Raw genomic sequence first — 24,326 nt, forward strand, 5'->3', positions numbered from 1 at the left:
AAACACAGAAAAAAAAATAGAATGTTTTTGCCTTATTCTGTGCCCCTTACTACAAAAAGACATTTTTTTAAATGCTACTCTTCTTTCTGGACTAAAGGTTGGTCTCCAATCTGACAAGCTCCAAGTTACTATTAATAGTTTTGTACCCAAGGCACCACGTGTCAATTAAACAGTTCTTTTCTGAAACGGGGTAAGGAGGGACGGGGAAAGTACACAAGCGCTCCACACGGATACCTCGCACTACACCGAAAATGACTACCGCCTCAGATTGCGGGTCCAAACCGAGTCAACTGGCTTGTCTATACAGCCTGGGCAGCAGAGTCCCCGGAACCTATTCCGAGAAGCACCTCCAGACTCACCTAGTTAGAAAGGTCAGATTTGAACCGCCACAAGGACCACCACCCCACCCCTCCCCGCGGCCCTGTACTACTTGGGATGCCGCCTTAGCCCAACGCAAATTCCCACGCCCGGGACAGCTGGGACTCGAGTGGCGGTCTGCAGCGCATCTCCCGAACTGGATCCCACTTCCCCGGTCCTCAGCGGCTCACAAGCCGCAGGGAAGGCGAGTAGGGCAGTTCCCCGCTTCCCCAGCCCACCCTGACCTAGGCGCTCCAGCGGCGCCGTCAGCCCCGCACCCCGGCACCTTCCGCAGCCCCCGCCCCGGGACGGTCCGCGGGCCCGCGGAGGCTCACCTTGCTCAGGGCCGCCGCAGCGCTCCACAGGCGGCCCGGGCTCCGTCTCCGGGTCCCCCTCGGAGTCCGACGAGTTCCAGCGCTGGTTATCCGACGTGGAGGCGCGACAGGCGAGCAGGAGACCGGCCCCCGCTCCGCGAGCTGCGCCGGCGGAGGCGCCCAGTCCCGGGGCTGAAGGGTCGGCGGATGGCAAAGCCAAGAGCGCCCACTGCTACGCGGGGCGACCGGGAGGAGGGGCGAGGTCCGCCCGCCGCGCTGCCTCTGCCGCCGCCGCAGCCTCCAAGGTCAACGCCGCCTCCCCCGTCAACGCCGCTCCCGCCCCCGCCGCCGCCTCCACCGTGCCTGACGCGGAGCGGCCCCGGGAAGGACGCGCGAGGAAGGAAGCCTGCTCTTCCAGCCCTCAGCCGCCGTCGCCGTGACCCCTGCGCTGCGCCCGGCGCCGCCGCCACCTGAACGCCGCCCCCTGGTGCCAACCTCAAGTCGAGGAAGGAAAGAGGGAGAAGGGAACAGAAAATCCACCTGCGGGGATCCGGATCCACTCACACCTCCGCTACCGCCGCCTTCTCCCTGCCCGGCCCACTATTTCCCCTCCCCTCCGCCCTCCCCTCCCACCTCCCCTCCCACCCCTACTCCCCTCCCTCGCCCGGCCAGTCCCCCGCCCCCCGCCCGCCTGCCTGCCTGGCATCGGACGCCACATGCCCACATTTCTAAAAGTTGTACATATATTAAATTACTTGATTCTCGTCTAATCTTGTGAGACAGGCATTGTTGCTGTCCTCATTTTACAGTTCAAGAAGGTAGAACTCAATGTGTTTAAGTAACTTGCTCAAAATCAGCAAGAAACATAGTGGCATAGTGTGGTGGTGCAGGCCTATAATCCAAGCCCTCAGGAGACTGAGGCAGGAGGATCTATGAGTTCGAGGCCAGCCTGGGATACACAGTGTCTTCAAGGCTAGACTGAACTACACAACAAGACCCTGTCTCAAAAAGATTAAATTGAATTAAAAAATAAAACTAATTCTTTATAATGCTTGCAAAGTACAACGTCCTAAGACAGTGCATAGTTTAACTCACTTAGAATTCATAGCAAATATGGTATAGACAATATTATTACCACCATTATTTATGTGGAAGTCTGAAGAAGAGAGGGGAAGTGTAATTTTTTGAAAACATCAAAGTGCAATGTGAAAAAGCTAAGTTCAAAATACAGATCATACTTTTAAATTTTATTACATATTACTAGAAAAAGAATATGTTGACAGTCATACAACTATTTTTTAAAAAGACAACTACATCATCTTATAAATGAAATTTTAAAATTAACATGAGTAACAAAAATTCTACCTTTGGATGATGAGAAATTGAACTACTACTTGAAGCAGAGAGCCCAGCACAACCTGGCTGAAGGGAGAATAGGTCATGCTGCTCCACCATCGGGCTGAGGTCAGGAGGGACCTTGTCTGTCCCCACCTGTGCCTGGGGAAGCCAGAGTCAGGAGAAGGGACAGGGCGGGACTAGCCTCCCAGAAGCACAGATGGCAGGACCTGAGAGTCCTTCTGACTCCATCATTCCAGCTAGCAGAAGGGACACTGGGGACCTGGCAAGCTGGAGCCTGAGGCAGAGGGCTGCATGCAGGGGCCCAAGGATGTGGCTCGGCACTCACCTGGACCAGGGCTCAGGAGGTATAGGGAAGGTTCTATTGCTGCATGTTAAGGAACTCTTCTGAGTTTCCAAGCTCTTACAGAAACAGAGAAAGATAGATGAGGAGAAGACGGAAGGAAGGAAAAAGGAAGGAAGGAAGAGAAGGGGAGAAACAGAAATCACCAAACATCCCCATTTCCTCCGCGGGCTGCCCCGGCTCAGTAATGACCCCACCTGGTCCCTATGGTCAAATCCCAGGGTCACCCTTGGTCATCTCAGCCCACCCCACACCCAGTCCCCCAGCTAGTCCCACATGACTGCTGTCCACACGGTGCCCAGGATCTGCGCACCCACAAAGATCCACTGCACCAGGAGCAAAACCCTGTTCTCTGCTCAGTGTCCACCTCTGGGCTCCTGTCCTTCCCTCTTCAGTGATCTCTGAATTTCCTGCCTCAGGGCCTTGGCATGTGACAGCCCCACAGCTTAGAACACACTTTACTCCCAACATTCCCTGGCTGCTGCTTGTCTGGTTACTCTGAGCTCGAACATCAGATGCTCAGGAAGAAGTGATGTTAGTGGACGTGGCTCACAGCACAAGAATGTATCAGAACCATCAAATACCTGTCCCCTTCTATCAGTCTAAGCCAGCACCTCTGCTTTCCAGAAGACAGTGGTAGCAGGGTAGGTGACTTGTGTAGTGATGTCCGCTTGTGTCCTTTTCTTTTAGATGAACATCCGATCAGGATGAACATGACAACCATAATTTGTCCCAAACCACAGGCAGTGCAACCTGGACAGTAAGTCACCATGGTTCTGGGTCCTAGGGGCAAGGACAGTGTGGCCTCTGTTTGCCACTGTCTCCTGTCCTGAGGTTGGCCTGCTCTGCACTGAGGCGCCCTCCCCACCTGCCCTTGTGGGTGACCTTCAAGGTGCCCAGGGAAGCACAGAAGCCCAGGCACTGCAGAGGGCAGGTGCAGGAGAGGCTGGGCCAGACATGGCTGCCTTTCCTCCGGGTCACCTTTCCCGGCCAGGACCACACAGCGCGTGATAGAAGTGTGACGGTGATGCTGTTCAGACCTCCCTGGTCCCTCAGCCACGGCCAGGATGGCACCATCTGCCGTGAGGGCCACTCACTGCCTGAGCTGCAGCCCTTGCTGAGGCTGACCTCACAGTGACTTGGGGAACCAGCTCTCATGACCCATGTGACTTCCCTCTGGTCACCCTGAATGTGTGACTTTCAGAGTCATTGTCCTGAGCAGAGCTATGAGGTCCTGGTCCCCATAGGTCGGGTCCCTTGTCTGTCCCTCCTGTGCATCAGGAACATCACAGTGGAAGTCAGCCTGAACAGTGGGAGGGACTTCCTTGCCCGCAGCATCAGGGTGAAGGCCACCGCCGACTGTGTGAGTATTGGAGGCTGTGTCCTGGGCTGTGCCGAGCACTGCCCTGGGCGCACATACACCTGGGGAGGCAGAGGCAGGGGGTCCCATGTAGGCCAGAGGGCAGCTGTGCAGACAGTGAGAACTGATTGCATGGACAGGGTAGGGTTCACAGCACACAGAACCACCAGTAACCTCAGCGGCCTCCTCTGAGCCAGCGCGTGACTCGGGAAGGCTGGGCAGACAGCCCGTGGGCCCTCATTGTGAGTGACAATTAGGGCCAGCCCTGTCCCTTTTCTCACAGGCAGGAGGGAACACCCTAAGCCTTCTAAGCCAATTCCCCAGGCAGGAGGGGCTCCCACCCCTCTGCACAGGGGCCCACTGAGGCTCAGAGAGGGTGAGGTGAGCCCAGGATACAGAGCCAGGAGATGGGCGGCGAGGCCTGGGGTCTCCTGTCTTCCCCTGAGTCCCCAGCAGCCCGGCCTCCCCAACATGGCACCTGTAGCTCTCTGTGTCCTCAGGACGAGCTGTACTGGCCCCGAGGTGAGCAGGGAGGCTGGGGTCATGCAGGGTCTCCTAGGCCTCCTTGTCCGGGCTGAGTGCAAAGCCCTGAGCAGAGCAGAAGTGTGTCCTGCAGCCTGGGGACCAGGGCCGGCCCCTCACCACTCTGGGGATGCTGAAATCTGTCCGAGCTGTGTCAGCAAAGATGAGTAGAGGGTAGCCATGAGCAGATGCTCCAGTTGCTCTCCTGCCACCTGCAATTCATGCTGTCTGTGTGCTGGCCATGGTCACATGACAATCTCCTCCTGCAGAATCGGCCCCCCACAACCACCACTAGGCGCCCCAGGCTGCGTCCACCATCACCAATGGTATCGACCACAAAAACAACGACTCCAGCCCCAGTCACTCCTCGACCCCCGGACATCGCTGTCTCCCAGACCAGCCCACCCCAGCTCACGAAACCACCCAAAAAAATGCCAAGCAAAGTGCTTCTGCTGCTCACAGCAGTGCTGGGGCTGCTGCTGATCCCCATGGTGCTCTGGTGGGTCTGGTGGTTGTGCTGCAGGAAGGTGAGTCCCTCTGCAGCCAGGGACCAGGACATGGGACAGCCCCCTGCTCCAGCCTGTGGGCTATTTCCCATCTGCCCTGAGCCAGCAGAGCCTAGCATGTGCCATGAGAAACCCAGACCCCAACCCAGCCAGAATCCCATGGGTGAGGGTGCCCCAGGATCCTGGAACAGGGAAGACTACCTCCCAAGAATGTCTGCTTGTGTTGCTTTATGTTCTCCTTGGGATCCAGTGCTCAGGGCTTTGGGAAAGGAGAGCTGGCCCTGTGTCCACCCTGGCTGCGCTGGGCTCCTTTGGATTTGTCTTCATCTCTATGTCCTCCGGGGCCAGGGCTGGGCTGGGCTGGGCACAGCCTTGGGGGTACAGGGCTGAGGATGGAGGGCATCTGGGGGCTGAGCTGGGAGGCTGTCCCCAAAGGAGCACAGGGATGGGGCAGGGGCAGTCTGGGGCTCAGCTGAATGGGACCAGAAGTGTTAAGTGGCTGGGCCAGGGGACCTGGCTAGGGGTGTCAGGAGACAGGGTGCTGCCTGGGACCTGTGCTTGCTGCACCGTGGTCTGGGGAGGTGGCAACTGCAAAGCCAGGCCCAGGGGGAGGGGACAGTCACCTGCCAGTGCTCTGATCCTTGCACAGCCCCCTGCCAGGCTTCTGCCAGCCAGGGTGACCTCAGGAGACCAAGGTTCCACCATGGGGCTGTGGGCAGGTGGGGCAGAGGCAGACTTTGGAACAAAGGAGTTTGGCTGTCACTCCACACAGGGCCCTCCCCAGTGAGTGATGCTCACTGTCATTTATATCATCCCAAATCCTTAGCTGACCCCACATGCGGATAGCCACTCCCCAAGTGCTGCAGATAGGGATGTGAACAGGTGAATTTCTCTTGTAGAAGCCGAGAGCTAAGAAACCTGCTCGTCCTCGTCCTCGTCCTCATCCTCGTCCTCGTCCTCCTCCTCCTCTGGCTTCTCCTCCACCTCTGGCCCCAGCGCCAGACCCGCCACCTGACACCGCGTGCCTCACCATTGCCGTGTGCTGCTGTGCATGCCGTGGCGTGTGTGAGAACACGGGCCCGGAGGTGAGGGGCTGGGGACCACGACCCCAGCTGGGGCTCTGGGGAAGAGGAGCTCTGGAGCCCTCTGAGGGGACATGGCTGCGTGGACTTTGCAGGGATCCTGTGGTACCAGAGGACAGCTCAAGACCTCCCCCCCCACCTTGGCCAGGCAGGGCAGCACCCAGGGGAGCTCGCCCTCTCACCCCACCCCAGCCTAGCCCAGCCCCAGGATCTGTGGCTTCCACCTGGGAGCTTCTTGCCTCTGTCTCCCCATAGCACTGCTAAGAAGCCAGCCCTTGCTAGAGACACTGAGAAGCCACTAACTGCCCTGTAAAGAGGGAGGACACCATGACCAGTGGCCAGTTCTAACTGTGGGGCCATCCTTGCCCACCCACAGGACCCAGAGGCCAGCACTTGGTCATGGAGCCAGTGTGCCCCCACCCTGGGCCAGGCTACTCCTGTCCCATCTCTGCCTTCCACTCCTCTGCCTTGGTTTCAAGCACACACCCTTGAGCTCAACATGGGCCTCCTTACCCTCTCTGTGCCCACGTGCTACCCTACCCTATCCTGGGACTCTTGCCCAGCCACATGCCCACACCCGTTCCCCTTGACACCCTCTATGTCCTGCTCACATGCCTCCAACCTCTGACCTCCAACACCTGCTGTTAGCTAACTTGTGGCCCAAACATTCTGACCTCCCAGACACCCAAGAGTGCCAGCCTCCCCAGGGCATCCAGAATAGGGCCTCAGCATGGCCCTGGGGACAGAGCTGTCAGGAGCTCTGGTCCTGACGCTACTGGAGGCCGAGTCCTGGCCCTGCCCTTCCTTTTTGCCCCTGTGTCTTAGTTACTTTTCTTGTTGCTGAAGCAAAACATCCCACACCCGAAGTTAAAGGAGGAAAGGTTCATTTAGCTCACACTTTGTAGAAGCTTCAGTCCATGGTCAGCTGGCTCCAAGGCAGGGTGGCATGGCCAAGAGGAATCACAGACAAGACACAGTTCATGGTGGGCAGACGTCAGCAGAAACAGCAAGCAGCAAGAGACAAGGAAGGACCCTCTTTCTGTCCCTTATAGTCCACCCAGGCTACACAGCCTTGGGGCAGGCAGCACTCACACCCAGAACTATGCCAAACCAATCAGTGGACTGACTTAGTAATCACACGCCCTTAATCCCAGTATCACACACTCTAGATCCAGCTACCTCTGAAAGAGACCCTCCTCTAGGACCACATGAGGCTTTGGGGGGACACCTAGACACAAGCCATAACTCCCAATCTGCTTTTTAGGGCACCATGACCTTGTGTAACTTCGGTCACCCCAGCTGCCACCAGGTGCCACTGATAAGGTCTCAGCCCAGTGACCAGATAAGGAGAACACAGGGACCCTCCTGGTGGACACAGTGGGCACTGCTCTTCCCTGACCCCTGTCCTCTGGGACTGTGGCTCAGGGTTGCGTTGGGGCAAGTGCTGGGGGGACACACTGGTTGGGGGACACACCAGGTTGTAAAGATCCATTTCAGCCCTTTCCTGGGACACGGGGAAATCCACATGGTTATGAGCGTCCTCTGTGGAGGTGTGATGCTCAGGGCTGGGGGTCGCCAAAGTTTCCTGTGGCTCAAATCTATGCCCGGGTGTTCTGGTGTCCCCAATGAATCATCCCAGCAACTGTGGGAAAGTTGTGTGCACTTTCCCAGTTCACACCAGAGACAGAAACCTGCAGAGTTTATGTGACCTGTCCCTGGTCACAAAGCCCAGGCCTGGCTCCCACCTCCCCTCCAAGGATGCAGACTGGCACCCCTTTCAGATCCACTGCTCAGCCCCCAGCCTGCCTGCTGTCAGATACCTGGACTGAGCCTGGAGGCAGTGGAGGCTGGAGGGCAGCACCAGGGAAGGTGCCTCATCCAGGCCCACCCTCCAGCCAGGTGCTTGCATCCTCTGGCCCAGTTCCAGGGGCACTCAGCCATCTCCCCTCTCTCTGCTCTTCTCACCAGGGCAGCTGTACCAACTTCAACCTCCTGGAGGCGCTCTGTGCCCAGGGCCCCTTGGCTCCCCTGATCGGTCTTCAGCCCAGCCAGGACAGCCTCTCCGTGGAGTACTGCTCCCGGTGCCATCCACCCCGCAGCCCAGAGTGCGAGACCCCCTTCTAGAATACTCCCCCTGCTGCCTCCCCCTTCCCGGACAGCCTGTAGGCCTGCACTGTCACTCCCACCTCCATAGACCACCTCTCAGACCCCGCTTACCCAGATGAGAGGTCTTCTTGCTGAATTGGACATGCCATGGAGTCTTGGATTCTAATAAACTAGAGTTGTAATTTGTTGCTGCACAGTGAGGGTTTGTCACTGGGGAGATGCTCCCCCGTCTGAGTGGTGCCCAAATATGCACTCTGTTATCCTTTGGATGCCAGGTATGCGTGACCCCACTGCTACCACTTTGTCTTCATCTGTCACCAAGGGACGGGAAACATGGATGTAATGTTAAGACCTCACTGAACAAACAATCCATAATTATTCAACAGTGAATGAAGCAGCTGAATTTATGCTTTTCACTTGACTTTTTCTAGGCACAAATAGGTTGAATATGCCCAGTATGGTTTGTGATCTTTATGGACTGAATGGGTGGATAGTGATGACCCTATTTTCCCCCTGTTGGCAAAAGAAATATTTTGGTGGAATGGCCCTAAGTAGATGTGTAGAGGTGGTTTTTTGCATTTCACTAGATCAGTAACTTTGAACTTGTTACTGTTTAGTAGTGTGACAGCCTTGGGAACCAGCTCTGTTCACCTGTGCCTCAGTTTCCTAACAGTGGATGAGGATACTATTTGTGTTACAGTCTTGTGAGGCCCCGGGGAGATGTAGAGCGAGTAGAGCCTGGGTAGATGTCCCCACCCAGTTGGGTCTGTGTACTCCATTGTCATCCTGCAGTTTGAAGCCATCCCTACAAAGATGGTCCCTCGTTCCTGCCCCTCCAGGGCCACCTGCTCTCTGAGCTGGACTTTCCTTCGTGGGGTGCCCCTGTTATACGTGCAGAGCAGGGAAACAGGACTGGATTCAGGACCTCCAGGGCCACAGTGTCCCTGGTTGGAGAGTTGCACCCAAATATTGGGATTCCCTGGTCCCTTGAGGCTCAGAACCTGGGCTGCCGGGACTGTGGCTTGGATGTCTTGGACCCAGAATCTGTCTGTGGGTCTGTTTCTTGGGCCAGAGTGACCAAGGCTTTAAGTCATCCTAATGATCTAGGGTTGACATAAGGACTTCCAGATTATATAAGGGAAATACTATAACTCCCAACCTGTTAGATGTCTGATATGCAGAGTTCCTATTCTCTAAAATGGAAGAATGAATTCTAGGAACAACAGAGGTTAAGAGTAGGAAATATTTATTGAGAAAAGGATACTTTCTGTCTGGGACAGAAGGGGACCCAGAAAGTGGGTTGTCTATGAGCCCACTTTTCAAAGAAGTTTTAGACACCAAAATCATGAGTTGGCATAAGGTGGGACAAAACTATGGTCAACCAATGCAATTGCAAGTAGAGTCACTTAGGTAATATTGATCCAATAGGGAAGCAAGTCACCTACCAAGTGTGCATGGAAAGAACAAGGACCTTTCCTGGAAAGGATGGGTTAAGGTGTTGGTCCCCTGCCCAAGTGATATGCCTATTTAGAATATCAATCCTTGTTGTTTATCCCCGGGGAACTACATGTAGTCATTTCATCGTTGTCATGAGGCCTGGCTTTCAATGAATGAACCTCCACCCACAGTTGTAATGTGTTCTCATCCTCTGCACTGACGTCTTTGAGGGCCTAGTCCTGTCTGACTGTCTAGAATATCTCTACTTAACTTAGCTGTCTGTAATAATAAGAGTCTCAGAGGATACAGGTGGGCAGTTCAGGTGTTCACATCTGCCCAAGCCATCCTGATATAGTGCACCAAGTAATAGGAGGAACACATGACATAGAGGGAACAGATGCTAACTCCCAACATGGTAGATGTCAGATAGTCTGAGTGTGTGTTCCCCAAAATCAAAGAATGAATTCTAAAGAACAACGGAGCTTAAGAATAGGAAAAATATACTGGGGTATAGGAATGCAGAATAAGAATAGCTTCTGAGAGATAGGAGGGATCTCAAATGGGTTGCCAATGAGCCCACTTCTCAAGGTAGTTTTATAGCGCAAAGTCATGACCCACCTTCCCAGTTTGTTGTTGTTGTTTGCTTGTTTGTTTTGGTACTGGCAATGGAACTCAGGACCTTCTGCTTGTGAGGTAAGCAGCCGAACCACTGAGGTAGATCCCTGGCCCCCTTCAGAGCTTTGAATACGGTCAAACCAAGTAGACCTAGAGGTGTAGCTCAGTGGTACAGTTCTGACCTAGCAAATGTGAGGTCCTGGGTTCCTTTCCCAGTGCCACCAAAAGAAAGAGACAACAAAGCAAAAACAAAATAGCCTTGGTAGGTAGGAGAACGTGCAGTTTTATCAAGTTCCTACGTGATGCTGAAGCTACTGGTCCCAGTACCTCACTTTGAAATAATTGTTTTTCAATATTTGGAATGGAACCCAGGGTCTCTGCACCGAGCTCCAGCCCCAGCCTATGTGTATATGGAGAGAGAGAGAGAGAGAGAGAGAGAGAGACCTTGTGTCCAAATGTATATATGCATGTCCATATATATACATAGTATATATACATGCATATATATGCAGATGTATCGCAAGCCGGGGTGTTACGCAGTCACTGAGTTGCCCCAGCTGAGCTGAAGTGGAGATCCTCCTGCCTCAGCTTCCCCAAGCACTGAGATGACAGGAGTGACCCACCGTTTCCACCCTTGAAGAACGCTGGTGTGCAATGCCAAGAAGGGGAGAGGCTGTCCAGGTCTTTCGTGGAAACACTCCTCCATCATCCAGGAGTGGAAGACGAGTCCTTGAGGAGACAGAGGAGGTAGCGAGAAAGGCCGGAGCACCTGCAGCTGGCCCATGGAGGTGGCGCCCAGCAAAGATGCAGACTGCTGCACCACAACTCCCAGGGCTCCTCTCCTGGACTCCCGGGCCCCCCCCCCCCCGCGGATGCGTGCGCCCTGACCGCGTTAGCGGGGAGCCGTCTGTCCGTGGGAGCACGGGACCTTTTGCCCAGCGTCTCCGAGCTGAGAGCCGCGCTGGCTGCGGGCAGCTGCGACGTGGGCGGAAACGGAGGGGGAGCTGAGCCTGGCAGGTGAGTAGGAGCCGCACGGGGCGCCAGCTTGCTTCTCTGTGCCTCAGCGGTGTCCTCTCCTAGGTCGGTGGTGTGAGCGCGGGAGTCCCGGTGCGGGGAGGCGGGCCGCCCCTCTGGGAAGCCGCACTGCGGTCGCCCCCGCTGTTGCCCAGCTGCTCCATAGCGGCCCGGGTCCTGTCCCCGTTGGGCGGGAGAGATATCCTACCCGGCCTGGCCTGGCCTGCGAGCCGAGCGGTCTGTGCTGCAGGCGGCCGCCCCCTCCTCTCGGGCCCCCGCGGGCGGGGGTGGCGCAGGAGCCCGAGACCCAGGGCCAGGCGCCTGCCGGGGCCTGTGGCCGGGGCCTGGGCCGGGGGTGACCGGGGCCGGGGGCGGGGGGGGGGGGTCACTCGGGCTTCCGCCGCCGCCGCGACTGCGTTGCTAGATTTTTTTTTTTCTCTGATATCCCGGGACACTTCCAAAGGCACTTTGGGTTAGTTTGATAGTTTCCGTGTGCTGCCTGATTGTTTAGAGCATTGGTGTCCATATTTGTAAATGAGATTGTACAGTTCTTTTTCCTCCCGTCTTTTTTGTGAGCTCCTAATTAGAATTATGCTCTCCTTGGTGATTACATCGGGAAACTTGTCATCATTTTCTGCGCTGTGGAACAGAAGAATAATGTGCTTCTGGAAGTTTGGCAGAACCTGAGTGCAGACTGCTGGTGTTTTGTCTCGTTTCTGTCTTGCAGTGCCGAGGATTGAGTCCAGAGCCTAGGCCAAGTTAGGCAAGTTTTCTAGCACTGAGTTGCACCTCCTGCCCTGCTGCTGTTTTTGGAAAGTTAAGTGCCGTGTAGCTTTTTTCTATGACCATTGATGATTTTCAGATTTTCTCTCTTCAAAGTCAGTTTGGTACTTTTGGTTGTCCTAGAAAGCCATTCGTGTCATTGAATTTTAACCTAGGGTAGCACAGTGCTCTGTATAGTTCGTTGGAGGAAAAGAAACTCATACATCTGTGATGTTACCTTTTTCAACACTAGTGTTTATTGGCCAGACGTGCTTAGTGATGGCTTATTTTATTAATGTTTTGGAAGAACCAGCTTTGGGAGTTGTTGGTGAGTGCTGCTGATTTTTATCCTTCTACATCAGTCATTTCTGTTCTTACTATTTATCTTTCTGCTTCATTTAAATGTACTTTGTTCAAGCTCTAGCCTCCCGAAAATCAAAAACTTGAATCATTTGTTTAACCAGCTGATCCTCCCCCTGAAACAGGCAAGGTGTTGGAATTCATTTTGTTGGCCTCACGTGTTTTTTTGCCCTCCAGTAGCGGGGATTGAACTCAGGACCTTGTGCTTGCGAGGGAGGCAGCTGCACCACTGAGCTAATTCCCTGGCCCGAGTTGGTTTTGTTTCATCCTTGCTCCATCAAATCTGACTCAAGGTCCTGCCGTGGTATCTCTCCCTGGGGTCCATGTGTATAACTCCAGAGAATGTCCTTCAGAATCGTGACCGTAAAGCCCATTGGAGGAGAACCAGCTTGAGGGAAGTAGAGAGTCCTGGGGTGTTTTGTTGGTTGGTTGGTTGGTTTGTATTTGGTACCGGCGATCGAACTCGGGGCCTTGAGCTTGCAAGGCAAGCGACGGAGCCACTGAGCTAAATCCCCAGTCCTGGAGAATCTTTACACCAACTTAATATACTGAAATTCTAAAAAAAGTTAAGACTAAAAAATGTGCTCTTCATGGGGCTTCTGAACATCACCTCATTTACCACATAAAATAGAAAAGTAGTAGTCATGACTGGAAAAGTAGTAGTGTATGGAGCGACAGAGACCCTGAGCACTCAGGGACAGGACTGCAGTTTCCCGTGCTGGGTTTGATCTGTGTGCTCTACAGTGCAGTGTGCAGTGCTGACCCCACCCGCCGGCCCCGTAAAACCGCAGGCTATTTCTCCACAGACGACAAGCCTGTTTTTATAAAAGTTAAAACACAACTCTAAACCTGATCCCGCTACCCAGGAGCCCTCTCCTCTCAGTGTCCCTGGAACATGGCCCTGTGCTGGGCAGGGTGCTGTGGAGCTGGCAGTCATGAACGGACTGCACTGAATACTTTGGTTGTCATAGTAAAGAACCTCACCTAAAGTTACACTAACCTGACACTGTAAGCACTGTAAGTTCTGTTGCCTGTCCTGCCATCAGGGTCTGGTGCAAGTCTTAGGCTCTCAGAAAAGGGTGGGGATAGGATGGGCCAGATGCTGCTGTGAGACAGCGCCCACCACACAAACCTGCTGAGGGGAGGCCTGCTCTGGCCTGCTTGTGGAGAGATGGACACTTCCTACCTCCCTGCTTTCCAGATGAACAGAGAGGTGGCTGCACCCCAGCCAGGCCCCTCTTCACCTGTCAACATTCAGTGCCCGGAACCCCGTGACAGTCTCCAAGAAGGTCAGCAAAGGGCCAGGGACTCAGGTGACAGACAGGAGGGGGTACAACTGTGTAGGATGGTAGTGGCTCAGAAAACAAAGGGGCTCCTTACCGAAGGTAACATTGTTACTGAACTTGAATCTGCAAATGACCTGGTCTCTGTTCCTTGCATTATGGAAGCCGTAGCCTTTCAGAATCACCTGCTTGGCTGCTGTAAGGGCACATTCAAAGGCATGAGTGAGGGAGCTGTACTCTGTGGCCTCTCTCAGACCATTGTTCACTGTGATCACCTGTAGGACAAATCCAAAGGGGCCCCAAGAGGCAGCAGCTGCATCTGACTATCTGTGTCCCCCAGGCCAAATTCACATCTGCTGTCACCAAGGGTCCATGTGGATGCAGCAGAACCAGCCTTACACACATGGGAGTCCTCCTCCCACCATCCCCGACTACAGCAGCATGACAGACACCCAACTGCCAGGGGCCATCTCAGCTGAGGCCTCCCATCCTGAATTCCCATGGTCCCCACTGGAGACCCCAGGAGCAGGGCCAGGATGGGGGCACCAGAGGCCCCTGTCCTACCAGGAGGGGGACTAATGGGGGTTGACACCTCCTTCCAAACCCAGCCTCTCCCTGAACCACAAGGAACACAGCCCATCTCCCCGTGGACCCAAAAGTCCCTCACTCCACCAGCGTGGGCCTCCATGCCCCTCAGGCCAAGCCACAAGGGACGAGAGAGGGCAGCTGGGCAGCTCTGCAGCACCCAGGCTGGGTTCCTGTGGGTCTTCCAGTTGCACTTCCCAGCTCCTTGGCCTGACAGCAGCTCCTGGCCCAGGCCTGTATCCTTCCTGTCACCATGGCCCTGGTGTGGCCCCAGGTCACCCAGCCCAGGACCCTGGGCTGCAACAGCCCTGTCCCCCAGTCTCTGCACATGGACTGGCTCTCCATGCCGGCCTGAGTACCCAGCCCATTCTGTGTCACCTGGGGCCCAGGCTCCTGCCTCAGCTTCCCCGAGTCACTATGTGTATGGCAGCTCTGCTCGGGACACCCAGGAGTGTAACAGGTCAGCAGTGGAGCTGGTGTCTGGAGGCACCTGTCACCTCAGCTCTGTGGCTGGGAGGAAGCAGTGGCAGCTCCTGTCCTCACCTGGGGTTTCTCTGGCTGCCCAGACGTCAGGGCCTGTGTGTCAGGGCAGCCGATCTGCTGAGGTGCTTCACACCAGAAGGAGGAGAGACCCTGGGGTGAGGTCCCTGACCCACCTCCACCCAGCACTGCAGCCCCCACCCTGCCCAGCATCAGAGGGGCTCGGGTGCAGAGCAGAGGTCCAGGGTGGAGAGGTCAGGTCCAGCCATCCTCAGCTCCTATCCACGTCCTGATGCTATGCCATCATTGTCCGTCTGTCCCCCAATGTCCCCACAGTGCTATTTCTATCCATCGAAGACCACACTGCAGCCCAGGTGGTTGGCACCTTATCCCTCCCCTGGGCCGTGGGTGGCAGAGCTCAAAGTGGGCACAGTTCTGTCTTCCCACAGCCTGCAGTCATGGCGCCTCCCACAAGGGACACAGAAGCCAGGACCCAGCAGCTGTAGCAGCCAAGGTGTCACTTGTGGGAGGAAGAGCCTGACCCTCCCTGTCCCCTCCACCTGGGTGTCAGAAGCCAGCCACATGGGGATGATGGCTGCATACATAGTGCCCATGACAAAGACAGGTGGCCTCCCTCTGGACCACTTAGGAGCATCCTCAGTGCACCAAGGCAGGGACCTGGGATGGACTGGGGGCATCCTTATCACTTCCAGCCTTGGGATAAGTGCTGTCATTTCCACAGAGGGGTGGGGTGGAACAAACGGCTGCTCCTGTGGTGCCGGGTCAGGCATGGAGGTTTACTTTCTGTCGTGTACAATACCGGTGCTGAATTTGTGCAACACTTTTGTTTTATTCAGCGATGTGATTGCCTTGTTTTCCCCATGATTTGGATTTAGAATTCCTTTGATATTTCAAATTCCACATCAGCATGGCCTTTCTGGGGTGAGCTCTAAATTCCTCTTAACATTTTGAGGATCACTTATCTGTACAAATGAAATCTGAAATGCTCCAAAATCCGTAAATTTTTAAGCTTAAATATGAGAGCAAATGCGAAAAATCCCACAATTTACTTTTTGTGACAAATCATGATTAATATACAAATGCACTAACATATATAGAATCACCTTCAGGCTACATATGCACAGTGTGCATGAAACATAACTGAGCGTACATGAAGCATAACTGATGAGACTTGTATCTCATCTCCAGGATATCCTAGTGTGTCTAGGCAAAATTCCAAATCCTCAAAAAATCCAAAGCCAGAAACATCTATACAGATCCAAAGAGAAGTTTCAGACTATGGTCACCTGGTTCCAAGGCAGAAAGGTCATGGCAGAGGGTATGGTGAAGGAAAGCTGCTATAGTCATGGCAAAGGGAAAGCAGAACAAGTGTGAAAGAGCCAGGGAAGAAGGGACAGGGATCAGATATAGTTCCCAAGGTCATGCCCCCATGTCCAACTTACTCCAAGCAGGAGTAATATCATCTAGCGATACCATCTACTGATAGCCCTCTCAGCTATGAATTCACTGGTGTGCTAAGCCACTGTGACATCGGCACCTTCACAATCCAAGACCTCTCACGAGTTTCTTGATCCAGTCTGGTTGACAATCAAGATTAACTTGCACAAGTACCCACCTTGTCAAGTTGATGCCTAAGTACACCTTCTTAAAACCTTATTTCTACACAATACGATAACCAGGCCATAATTCTGCCTGACATGATGCAACAATGCTGCATACAAATAAAACTACTAACTACTCAATACTAAAAATTTTTAGTTGCATACAAGTGAAAGTACACTAATTCCTCCCCCAAAGACTCAAAAGTTTCAGCATTACTCAAAAGTCTAAAGACTCCCCTGAGGCTCAGCAGAAATATTCTTAGCTAGCTGTGAGCCCCTGTAAGAATCAAAAACAAGTCACATAATCCCAAGGTACAGTGATGCAAGGCAAACAATGGAAAGAATGGGGGGATAGAAACCAATTGGACCACAGTAAGAAAAATCCACAGCAATGCAAATTAAGTGCTATATCTCCATGTCTGACATCGAGGTATGTGGTGGTATGATATGAACTTCAAAAGGCACTGATAGCCCCATCCCAATAGCCTTACTGGTTGCAGTACACATGGTCTCTCTCTTGTGCTGGCTTTGTGGGCATTCCATGCTCCTGGCATTTCCAACTTCCTGGGATCTCCACTGCAGCTTTGATTTCACTCTTTCAGGTTCGTGCACTACACTCTCAGGGTCTACAGCCAGAAACTAGAGCCTTGTGACATATTCCAAGCTCTCCAAGACCTTCTTTGAAATCTGAGTGGAAACCTCTATGATCCCATGACTCTTGAATTTTGCATGCCTGCAAAACCAGCATCACGTGGATGGTGCTAAAATCTTCTGCTAACTTGAGTTGTGTCCACCTGGACCATGGCTGCAGTGGTGTCTGCATGTCTGAGTGGCTGAGAATGATGAAATGAGTGCTGAAGAACACATTCCACTGGGACCCTTCTCAAACAGGTGTTCCTGGAGCTCTCTCCTCAAATGAAATATTTACACTGTGATACTTTGTAAGGGTTGGCATCTTGATGATTTCTGAGATATCTTCAAGGCACCTTCCTTTTAAGATGTTTCAATAAAAACTATTTGGTTTCTTTGTAATGGTGCTAATCTCTTCAGCAATCATCCCTCCTTTGGCTCCAACTTTACACATTATTCTTTTCTGGCCAAATGAAAGTTTTAGAAATCTTTCTTCTCTGCTTTTTCCTCCTGATCCTCACTGTAAGTCTTGCTAAAATTTTCCAGTAGTACCCATGCTACAGCCTGAACTTTGGGCCGCTTTTAAATTTCTTCCATCGAGTCAATTAGATCATTGCCTTTAAAGTTGGCATCACAAAGTTTTAGTGCACAGACCTAATATAGGCATATTTTTTGCCAGTTGTAAAATGCACATTTCCAGAGCAATTCCCATTCCCATCTAAAACCTCATGAGCAGTCTTTACTATCTCTTTCTGTCACCATTCTAATCTTCTAAGTTTCTACCAGAATCACTCATCCATCAACCTCTGCTTACAGCATTGTAGGGCTTATGTAGCCCACATCACTAAAATTTTCCAAACTCCCTCTGCAAACCAATTTTAAAGGCTTCTGAACTATTTGGATCAGGTTCAGTCACAGCAATAATTCATTTCTGGTACCAATTTCCTGTATTAGTCAGCTTACTGTCACTGGGACAAAATATCTCACATCACAACTCAAACAAGGAAAGGTTTCTTTTGGTTTATGGTTTCAGAGGGTTCAGGTTCGCTGCTTGCTGTTTCCAAAGCAGAGACATCATAGAGGAAGGGTGTAGTGGAAGAAAGCTCAACTCATGGCAGCCAGGAAACAGAGCAGATTGGAAAGGCCACAGAGGAAGGAGCTGGAGACCAGTTAATAGTGCCCAAGGTCATGCCCCACAACCCACTTCTTTAAACTATTCCCACTTCCTCTAAACCTGCTTGTCTATGAGCTCATTAGTGGGTTAACCTGTTGGTGAGGTTGTGCTCTCACCATCCAATTACCTCTCCAGGAGTCTCTTCATTCAGTCAAGATTAAGTGAAACACCTTCTAAAACTAAGCATTAAGGAAAGGAATACTCAACATGTTTTGACCTATTTATCTGTTGTGGAATTCTGGGGTTTTCTTCAGAATTTTTAAATACTATGTGTTTTTAATAATTTTACATGAAACTTTTTTGTTATGAGATAGAATAAGTAATTTCACAGATACTCACAGTCACTCTTGACTTTCATCCCCATTGAATATACATTATATATGTATACACAATGCAGAGTCATGTGGACTATACCCACCCCCACACTCCACCAAAAACATCTTATATATTCCAAATACACACACCACAAATCACAGAGCACAACCTGCTTTGCCTACTCCACATGACACTGTCCCCTCATGGCAAATGTAAACACATCACACACCACATTTCTCAAAGATACACATAGCCTGTACCACAGACATATATACCCACTCCTTATACATGTCATACTGAAAAACACACTATATATCCTGTCTTAGTTAGGGTCTTGTTGCTGGAACAAAATATCTGGCATCTGTAACTTATGGGAGGAAAGGTTTATGTTAGCTCACAGTTTGTAGAGGTTTCAGTCCATAGTTAGCTGGCTACAAGGCAGGGTGGCACGGAAGAGGGGCATGGCAGAGGAGAAAGAACTCATGGCATGGCAAGCAGGAAGCAGCAGCACTTCCTTCTTTCCCTTTTTATTTCATCCAAGTTGCAAGACTATTGGTTGGTGCCACCCACATCCAGGGAGGGGCTTCCTTCTTCAATAAATCCATCATCCATACCTACAACTATGCTAAAACAATTGGTGGACTAATCCAGTACCACATACCCATGATCCAGTCACTCCTCAAAGCCCCACTTATGAGTGCATGAAGCTTTGGGGGACCATCTAGATACCAGCTTAACGTATTTCCACAAATCCACATACCACACATATCATACAACAACATCACAACACACCCTGCCCCACAATCATCAAAGACACACTACAAACACACACACCACAAACTTACCAAACATACACAAATTGTACCCCGAACACACACCATATAAACACACAAAAACACCCCTCATAAACCAACACAACACATAATGTACACACTTTCCAAACACACAATGGACACATACACACCGCACCACCAATACATATATCATATATAACAGCCATCTGCCATACTCCTAATATACACCACATACACTCACAAATATACAAAGCATATACCCTACCACACACAACATGTATCTTTTACATGTACTACACACAGTTCATCCACCAAGAACAACAAACAACACATGTCAAAATGAAAACACCATCACACTCATCAGAAACATACCATAAAACACATACACATAGCATAAAACACACATATAAATCAAATATCACACATACATCATGCATACCCATACATCAATCAAGGACACACGGAACATAGTCACACAGCACCAACATACCCCAGTACTCACACCATATATTACACATCACATATACCACACATCCCACAGACCACACACACCACACATTACTTGTGCACACAACTCCCTGCACCGCCCTGCCCATAGCTGTCACCCCTCAGCTCTCACCTGTGCACAGAGGGGAAGGCTCCACTGATCTGAGTTCAAGACAGGCCCTTGTTCCAATCTGAGATGGAGAGCAGGAGAAGGGACAGGAATGTGAGCCTCAGGCCCTGAAGAGATGCCGCTGTCCCCCTGCTCGCACCCTGCCCACTCACGCACGTAGTTAACTCTTCCATGCAGGTTCCTGGGTACCCCATGTATGCCAAAGACGTGTTCTGGGCTGTCTGCAATTGCTGTCAACTATAAGAGAGAGGAACTGGCTTGGCCCCCAAGGCAGGGACTCCTCGATGCACCAGGGCCCCAGAGCCAGGGCACAGTGTCGTGCCCTTGGGCCGTGGGGGCACCTGCACGCACTCCAGGCTCAGGACATAGGAAGCTCTGCACCACTCAGTGTGGTGCGGTGTACTGAAACCCATTTTTGTCCTTCTGCCTGGCACACCTGCTGCCCGCATTTCCTGGTGCCCTGAGGAGCTGTCTTGGAGATCTGTCACCAGCGGGACTGCAGAGGGCCCCCAGTCACCCGATCCAAAATACCTGTTCTACGTTGTATTCGCTGACACCAATGCAGTAAATGTACGCTCCCATGGTCCGAGCCTTGTGAGCCTGAGGGAAAGAACTGGGTGAGCTTTTGTCACAGCATGGAACAGAGAACGCTGAGGACAAGCCCACTCACCTCCACCACAGATTTGTTAAGTACATCTGGCTTCAGTTGTCCAGTAAGTAGAGCGATGATCATGCTAGACACCCTGTTGCCTGTCAAGAAACAAGAGGGGTGGTGAGTAAGGTCCAAGAGTGACCAGCAGGGGACCCAGGACCACCGTAGACTGCTAGGCCTCAGCACTGCCCACGGAAGGCAGGTGGGTGCTCCTCACACCTTAACCCTTACCCCAGCACCCACCACCCAGAGACCCCAGAATGAGAAGGGGCTCTTGCCCAGGGCCATCTCCCTACCAGATAGCCTGAACCCTTACTGGTCCCAGAAGGCACACCCTCTGCCCTGAGGACAGCCCAGCCATGTGTCCACCAGCCCCAGCCCATCTCTGGGCACAGGAAGCAGCAGCCTGTCCTGCAGAGCAGCCCAGGAAGGGGTGGTGCCAGTGCCTGCTTTGGCTACAACCTGCAGGTTTCTGCTTGGGACAGCGGCCCAGCTGCTCAGCACTCTCATGCGGGGTCCTGGACAGGGGACCCCATTCTTCCCCAGCACAGTCCCCACTGGGCCCCACCACTCTGGCCCAGAGCTGCCAGCCATTTTCGTGGTAGGAGATGCAGGTCCAGGAGCAAGTGGGCCATGGAAGACAGGAACGGAGAAGGGGAGGAAGGTCTGGCCCTGGGGAGAGAGTGGGCTCCTTATGGTGGTTCTCAGGCAGCTTGGGATCTCGGCCTTCTCCTTCTACACACAGGGCCCAGTGAAAGTCCAGGAGCTCAGAGTGACCAAGTGCCCTGTGTGGACCCATGGGACCTCCTGTCCTGTGAGAGCCATGCTGGGGCAGGTGCTCTGCCCACTGAAAAGTACTGGGATGGGAAGGGGAGCAATGGGCTCCCAGAGCCAGGCTGGGGAACCATGGGGTCTGCACATAGAGCTCCCTGGAGGGCGGCCAGCTCGGTGCAGCCACCTGAGGAGGAAGGCAGGGGCTCACCTCTGGAATTGGCTCTTGCAATCTGATCATTCGCCTGCAAGGAAAGAGAAACACCATAGAGAGAGCAGTAGACTGGGATAGTGCTCTAAGGTGAGGGCCAGCATGGACTCCAGGAAGTGGGCTCCCCACCTGTCTGAGTGCCTTCTGCAGGTAGATTTTCCCACCAGTGGGAATGGTCTCCAACTGGACAAGATGATGGAAGATTGTCGTTCTGAAAAATTCATGGCAAAAAGATGGAGGTGAGGAAAGTGGACAGAAAGAAACAGCCCTCAAGCCATCCTATGGCTGGGTGAACTGTGGAAATGCCATGGACGGGAAACATGAGCAACTCTCCCAACCCAGTTCTGTGCTGGATCATTGCCAGGTTTGTGTCCTTTTCTGTCCCTGACCTCTGAGCCCTCTGGGTGGTGGGGAGGCTGAGAGCAGGTCCCTCAGGAACCTGACTTTCTCTGAGCTCATCCTGTCTCAAGCACCCCACCCTCAGGGACCCCTCCCCAGGGGTGCTACAGCAAGGGTGGAGTGGGACCCAGGGACATGCAGTTTGAGTCTGAGGTTTCAGGGAGCCCCCCATGCCTGATGCTGACTGGAAGCCAAGGACACCCTGCTGAGGCTCTGTCCTCCAGCAATGAAGGCTGGTTCACAGGTCCCAAGCTCAGCCTGTCCTGTGCTGTCTCCACTGCACAGACCCTGACCTGCCCCTCCCTTAGCCACCAAAGGCAGGAGCCAGGCTGCTTCGTGAGCAGCGGGGCTGAGAACCTCAGTGTTCCTGACCCTAAAGGCTTGAGGTGGGGACGTGGCCGCAGGCTGCTGAGGCGGCCGAGCCCTGTCCTCAGGCTGCCAGGACAGAGCTGTCAGGGGCTGTTAGAGACAGGATTGATCGGGGCAGGCAGCACCAGCTCTGGTGGCAGCACTGGGACAGAAAAGGAAGACTGTGTTCAGGCTGATTGGCTGTGACAGGGCTGAGCCCGCACAGCAAGGCCACCTAGAGTGAAGACGCTGAGGGCGGCTTCCTCCTGGGGCAGAGACCTGCTGTGGGCCAAGCTCTGAGGGCCTTGGATGCGTCTCTGCCTGGGCCCTGCCTAGGAGGAGACACAGCCAGCCCTGCCCAGGGGAGGCCCAGCCAGGTCCTGCACAGCCCAGCCCCTGCCCTCTCCTCTCTGGCTGCTGACTTGTCCCGCTCGCTCCCCTCTCTGTCCCTTGCCTTATCCCAGGCTCTTGGCAGCAGTTCCCCTGCCCCCAGACAGCACTCCTCCTCTCCTCCGTTCTTCACTCTGTCAGGTCCCTCACTGCATTAAGGGGCTAGGTCCCTCACCGCCTAGCCCATCAGCAGCTCCCAAGCACCCCTCTGGTGTGCAGCCTGTGTGTACATGTAGGCCACCTTCCCCACAGCCCTCCCTGTGGCACCCTTAGGAGCCCAGGACACAGGGCCCCTGGGGCTGCCTGTCTGGGACCCACCAGAGGACCTTGCTGCCCAGCACAAACCTCCAGCTCTTCCCCTGGGGCCCACCTCCCGGGTCCCACCAACACCTACCTATTTGAGGTGAGCATCATTTCAACTCTTGACCTTGTGTTAAACACAATGAAGGACATGCGCAGGTTGGGGCTGGGGAGAAGCATGGCTGTGAGAAGCCAGGGAACTTGACGCCAGGACACATCCCCAGGGGAAGCACGGACCCTGCTGCTCACAGCTCTGTGCCCAGGGTCATTTCAGATATGGGCAAAGAGCCTCAGTAGGCAATGCTGCCGTCCCCTGTGGGGACCCAGGGACCCAGGGAGAGTCAGGGTGACCTCATGACCAAGCCTCTGGGCCAGCACCCCAACACACACTTATACTCACTCAATCACACACTGATCTACACATTCTAAAACACAATAATGCAAATTCACACACACTCAACACTCACACACAGATACAGTACACACATATGTACAACACTCAAAGTCATACTTTCACGCTACCACTCACACTCACATGCACATAGACTGATACATTCACAGCACACATACAGTCACACATACCGTCATACATGTACATAGTCACACATATCGTCATACACACATACAGTTGTACATAGGCACACTCATATCAAGGCTATAACCACATACACACACACACACACACACACTAAAGGAGACAGAGCCTCCTCATTCCTCATGGGGCCTCCCTCCCACCTGGCCTGTCTTCTACAGTCACCTTCTTTCTATCCTAACCCCATCCCTCTTTCCCTCCATTTCCTCCTCCCTCCTTCCAGCTCAGGAAATCCCACTCCCTCACAATGCCTCCCCTTCCTGCCACTGACCAACTGCCCTTGGCCCAGGACCTCTGACCCTCGGCAAAGTGGCTGCAGCCTTCTTGGCTGAGCTGACCACTGCTCCTGCTCTTCTTCCTGGCTCTGTTCACCTACAGTTGACAGGTTTTTTCCTGGAGCACTATATCACTCCCCTGCCTGTGAATCTTCCATGGCTCCTTGTGACACAGAGGAAGAATTCAAGGCCCTCCTTGGCCTGGAACAATAAATCCTTGTGACATTGGCCCCAAGCAACTTGTGAGGATTTGTCTCCAGCCCTCCCCTGAGTTACCCACACTCCTCAGCCTAAACAGACCACCCACTAGAGGGCACCCTGAGGGTTACTGTGACCCTGACTTTTCTCCAGCCTTCAAGGTCAAGTTTACTTCCCATCTCCTCTGGGAAGCTGCCCAGGACCACTTCCCTCTAGGAATCCTTGTTTTCCCCTCTAACCTTCCTGGCACACTCTCTGTCCCTTTCCTTTGGCCCTGAGCACCCTGTGTCCAGGTGTCAGCTACTGAGTTGCTCTCCTGACTTCCTTCCCAACCTGGGGGTCTGGAGGGCAGACGGTGTCCCTGCAGGTGCCCAGGTTCCCAGGCAGGGCAGGCACACAGCTGAGACCCAGAGGACCAGTGCACCCTGTCCCCTTTCCTGCCTGGTCATGCTGGGCTCCGTGCCCCCACCCAAGGGACCCCACCAAGTCTAATGGATGTTCAAGCAGCCTGCATCACAGAGAAGCATACTTTACATATTTCTCCGCTAGATTCCCAG

At 53.2% G+C, this 24,326-nt stretch overlaps 2 protein-coding genes across 7 annotated transcripts; one reads left to right on the top strand and one right to left on the bottom strand.

Moving 5' to 3' along the window:
- Positions 1-1,903: 1,903 nt before the first annotated feature.
- LOC147828176 (anthrax toxin receptor 1-like) lies at positions 1,904-24,305 on the bottom strand. Of its 6 annotated transcripts, XR_015451205.1 has the most exons (11): positions 22,799-24,305; positions 21,397-21,478; positions 21,268-21,301; positions 20,304-20,383; positions 20,165-20,233; positions 19,790-19,870; positions 19,637-19,694; positions 13,515-13,613; positions 6,737-8,257; positions 4,209-4,401; positions 1,904-3,792 (listed from the first exon to the last, which is right to left on the bottom strand). XR_015451205.1 is itself a non-coding variant. In XM_087210975.1 (9 exons), exons 1-9 carry the CDS (start codon positions 22,882-22,884, stop codon positions 8,154-8,156), a joined length of 693 nt encoding a protein of 230 aa, XP_087067101.1. In that variant the 5' UTR covers positions 22,885-24,305; the 3' UTR covers positions 1,904-8,153. The 6 variants fall into 6 exon arrangements, 3 of the variants coding, with proteins under 3 accessions (XP_087067101.1, XP_087067103.1, XP_087067102.1); XR_015451204.1 differs by having other exon boundaries at positions 1,904-2,429; positions 4,209-8,257; XR_015451203.1 differs by having other exon boundaries at positions 4,209-8,257.
- LOC147828177 (uncharacterized) lies at positions 3,560-8,140 on the top strand. The gene is made up of 4 exons (XM_087210974.1): positions 3,560-3,733; positions 4,522-4,779; positions 5,658-5,843; positions 7,809-8,140. Exons 1-4 carry the CDS (start codon positions 3,560-3,562, stop codon positions 7,962-7,964), a joined length of 774 nt encoding a protein of 257 aa, XP_087067100.1. The 3' UTR covers positions 7,965-8,140.
- Positions 24,306-24,326: the final 21 nt, after the last annotated feature.

The sequence above is a fragment of the Heterocephalus glaber genome, unplaced genomic scaffold, assembly GCF_053883595.1.
Source record: "Heterocephalus glaber isolate CG9 unplaced genomic scaffold, H.glaber_assembly_v1.0 deba00001242, whole genome shotgun sequence".
In the NCBI taxonomy this organism is placed as follows: Eukaryota; Metazoa; Chordata; class Mammalia; order Rodentia; family Bathyergidae; genus Heterocephalus; species Heterocephalus glaber.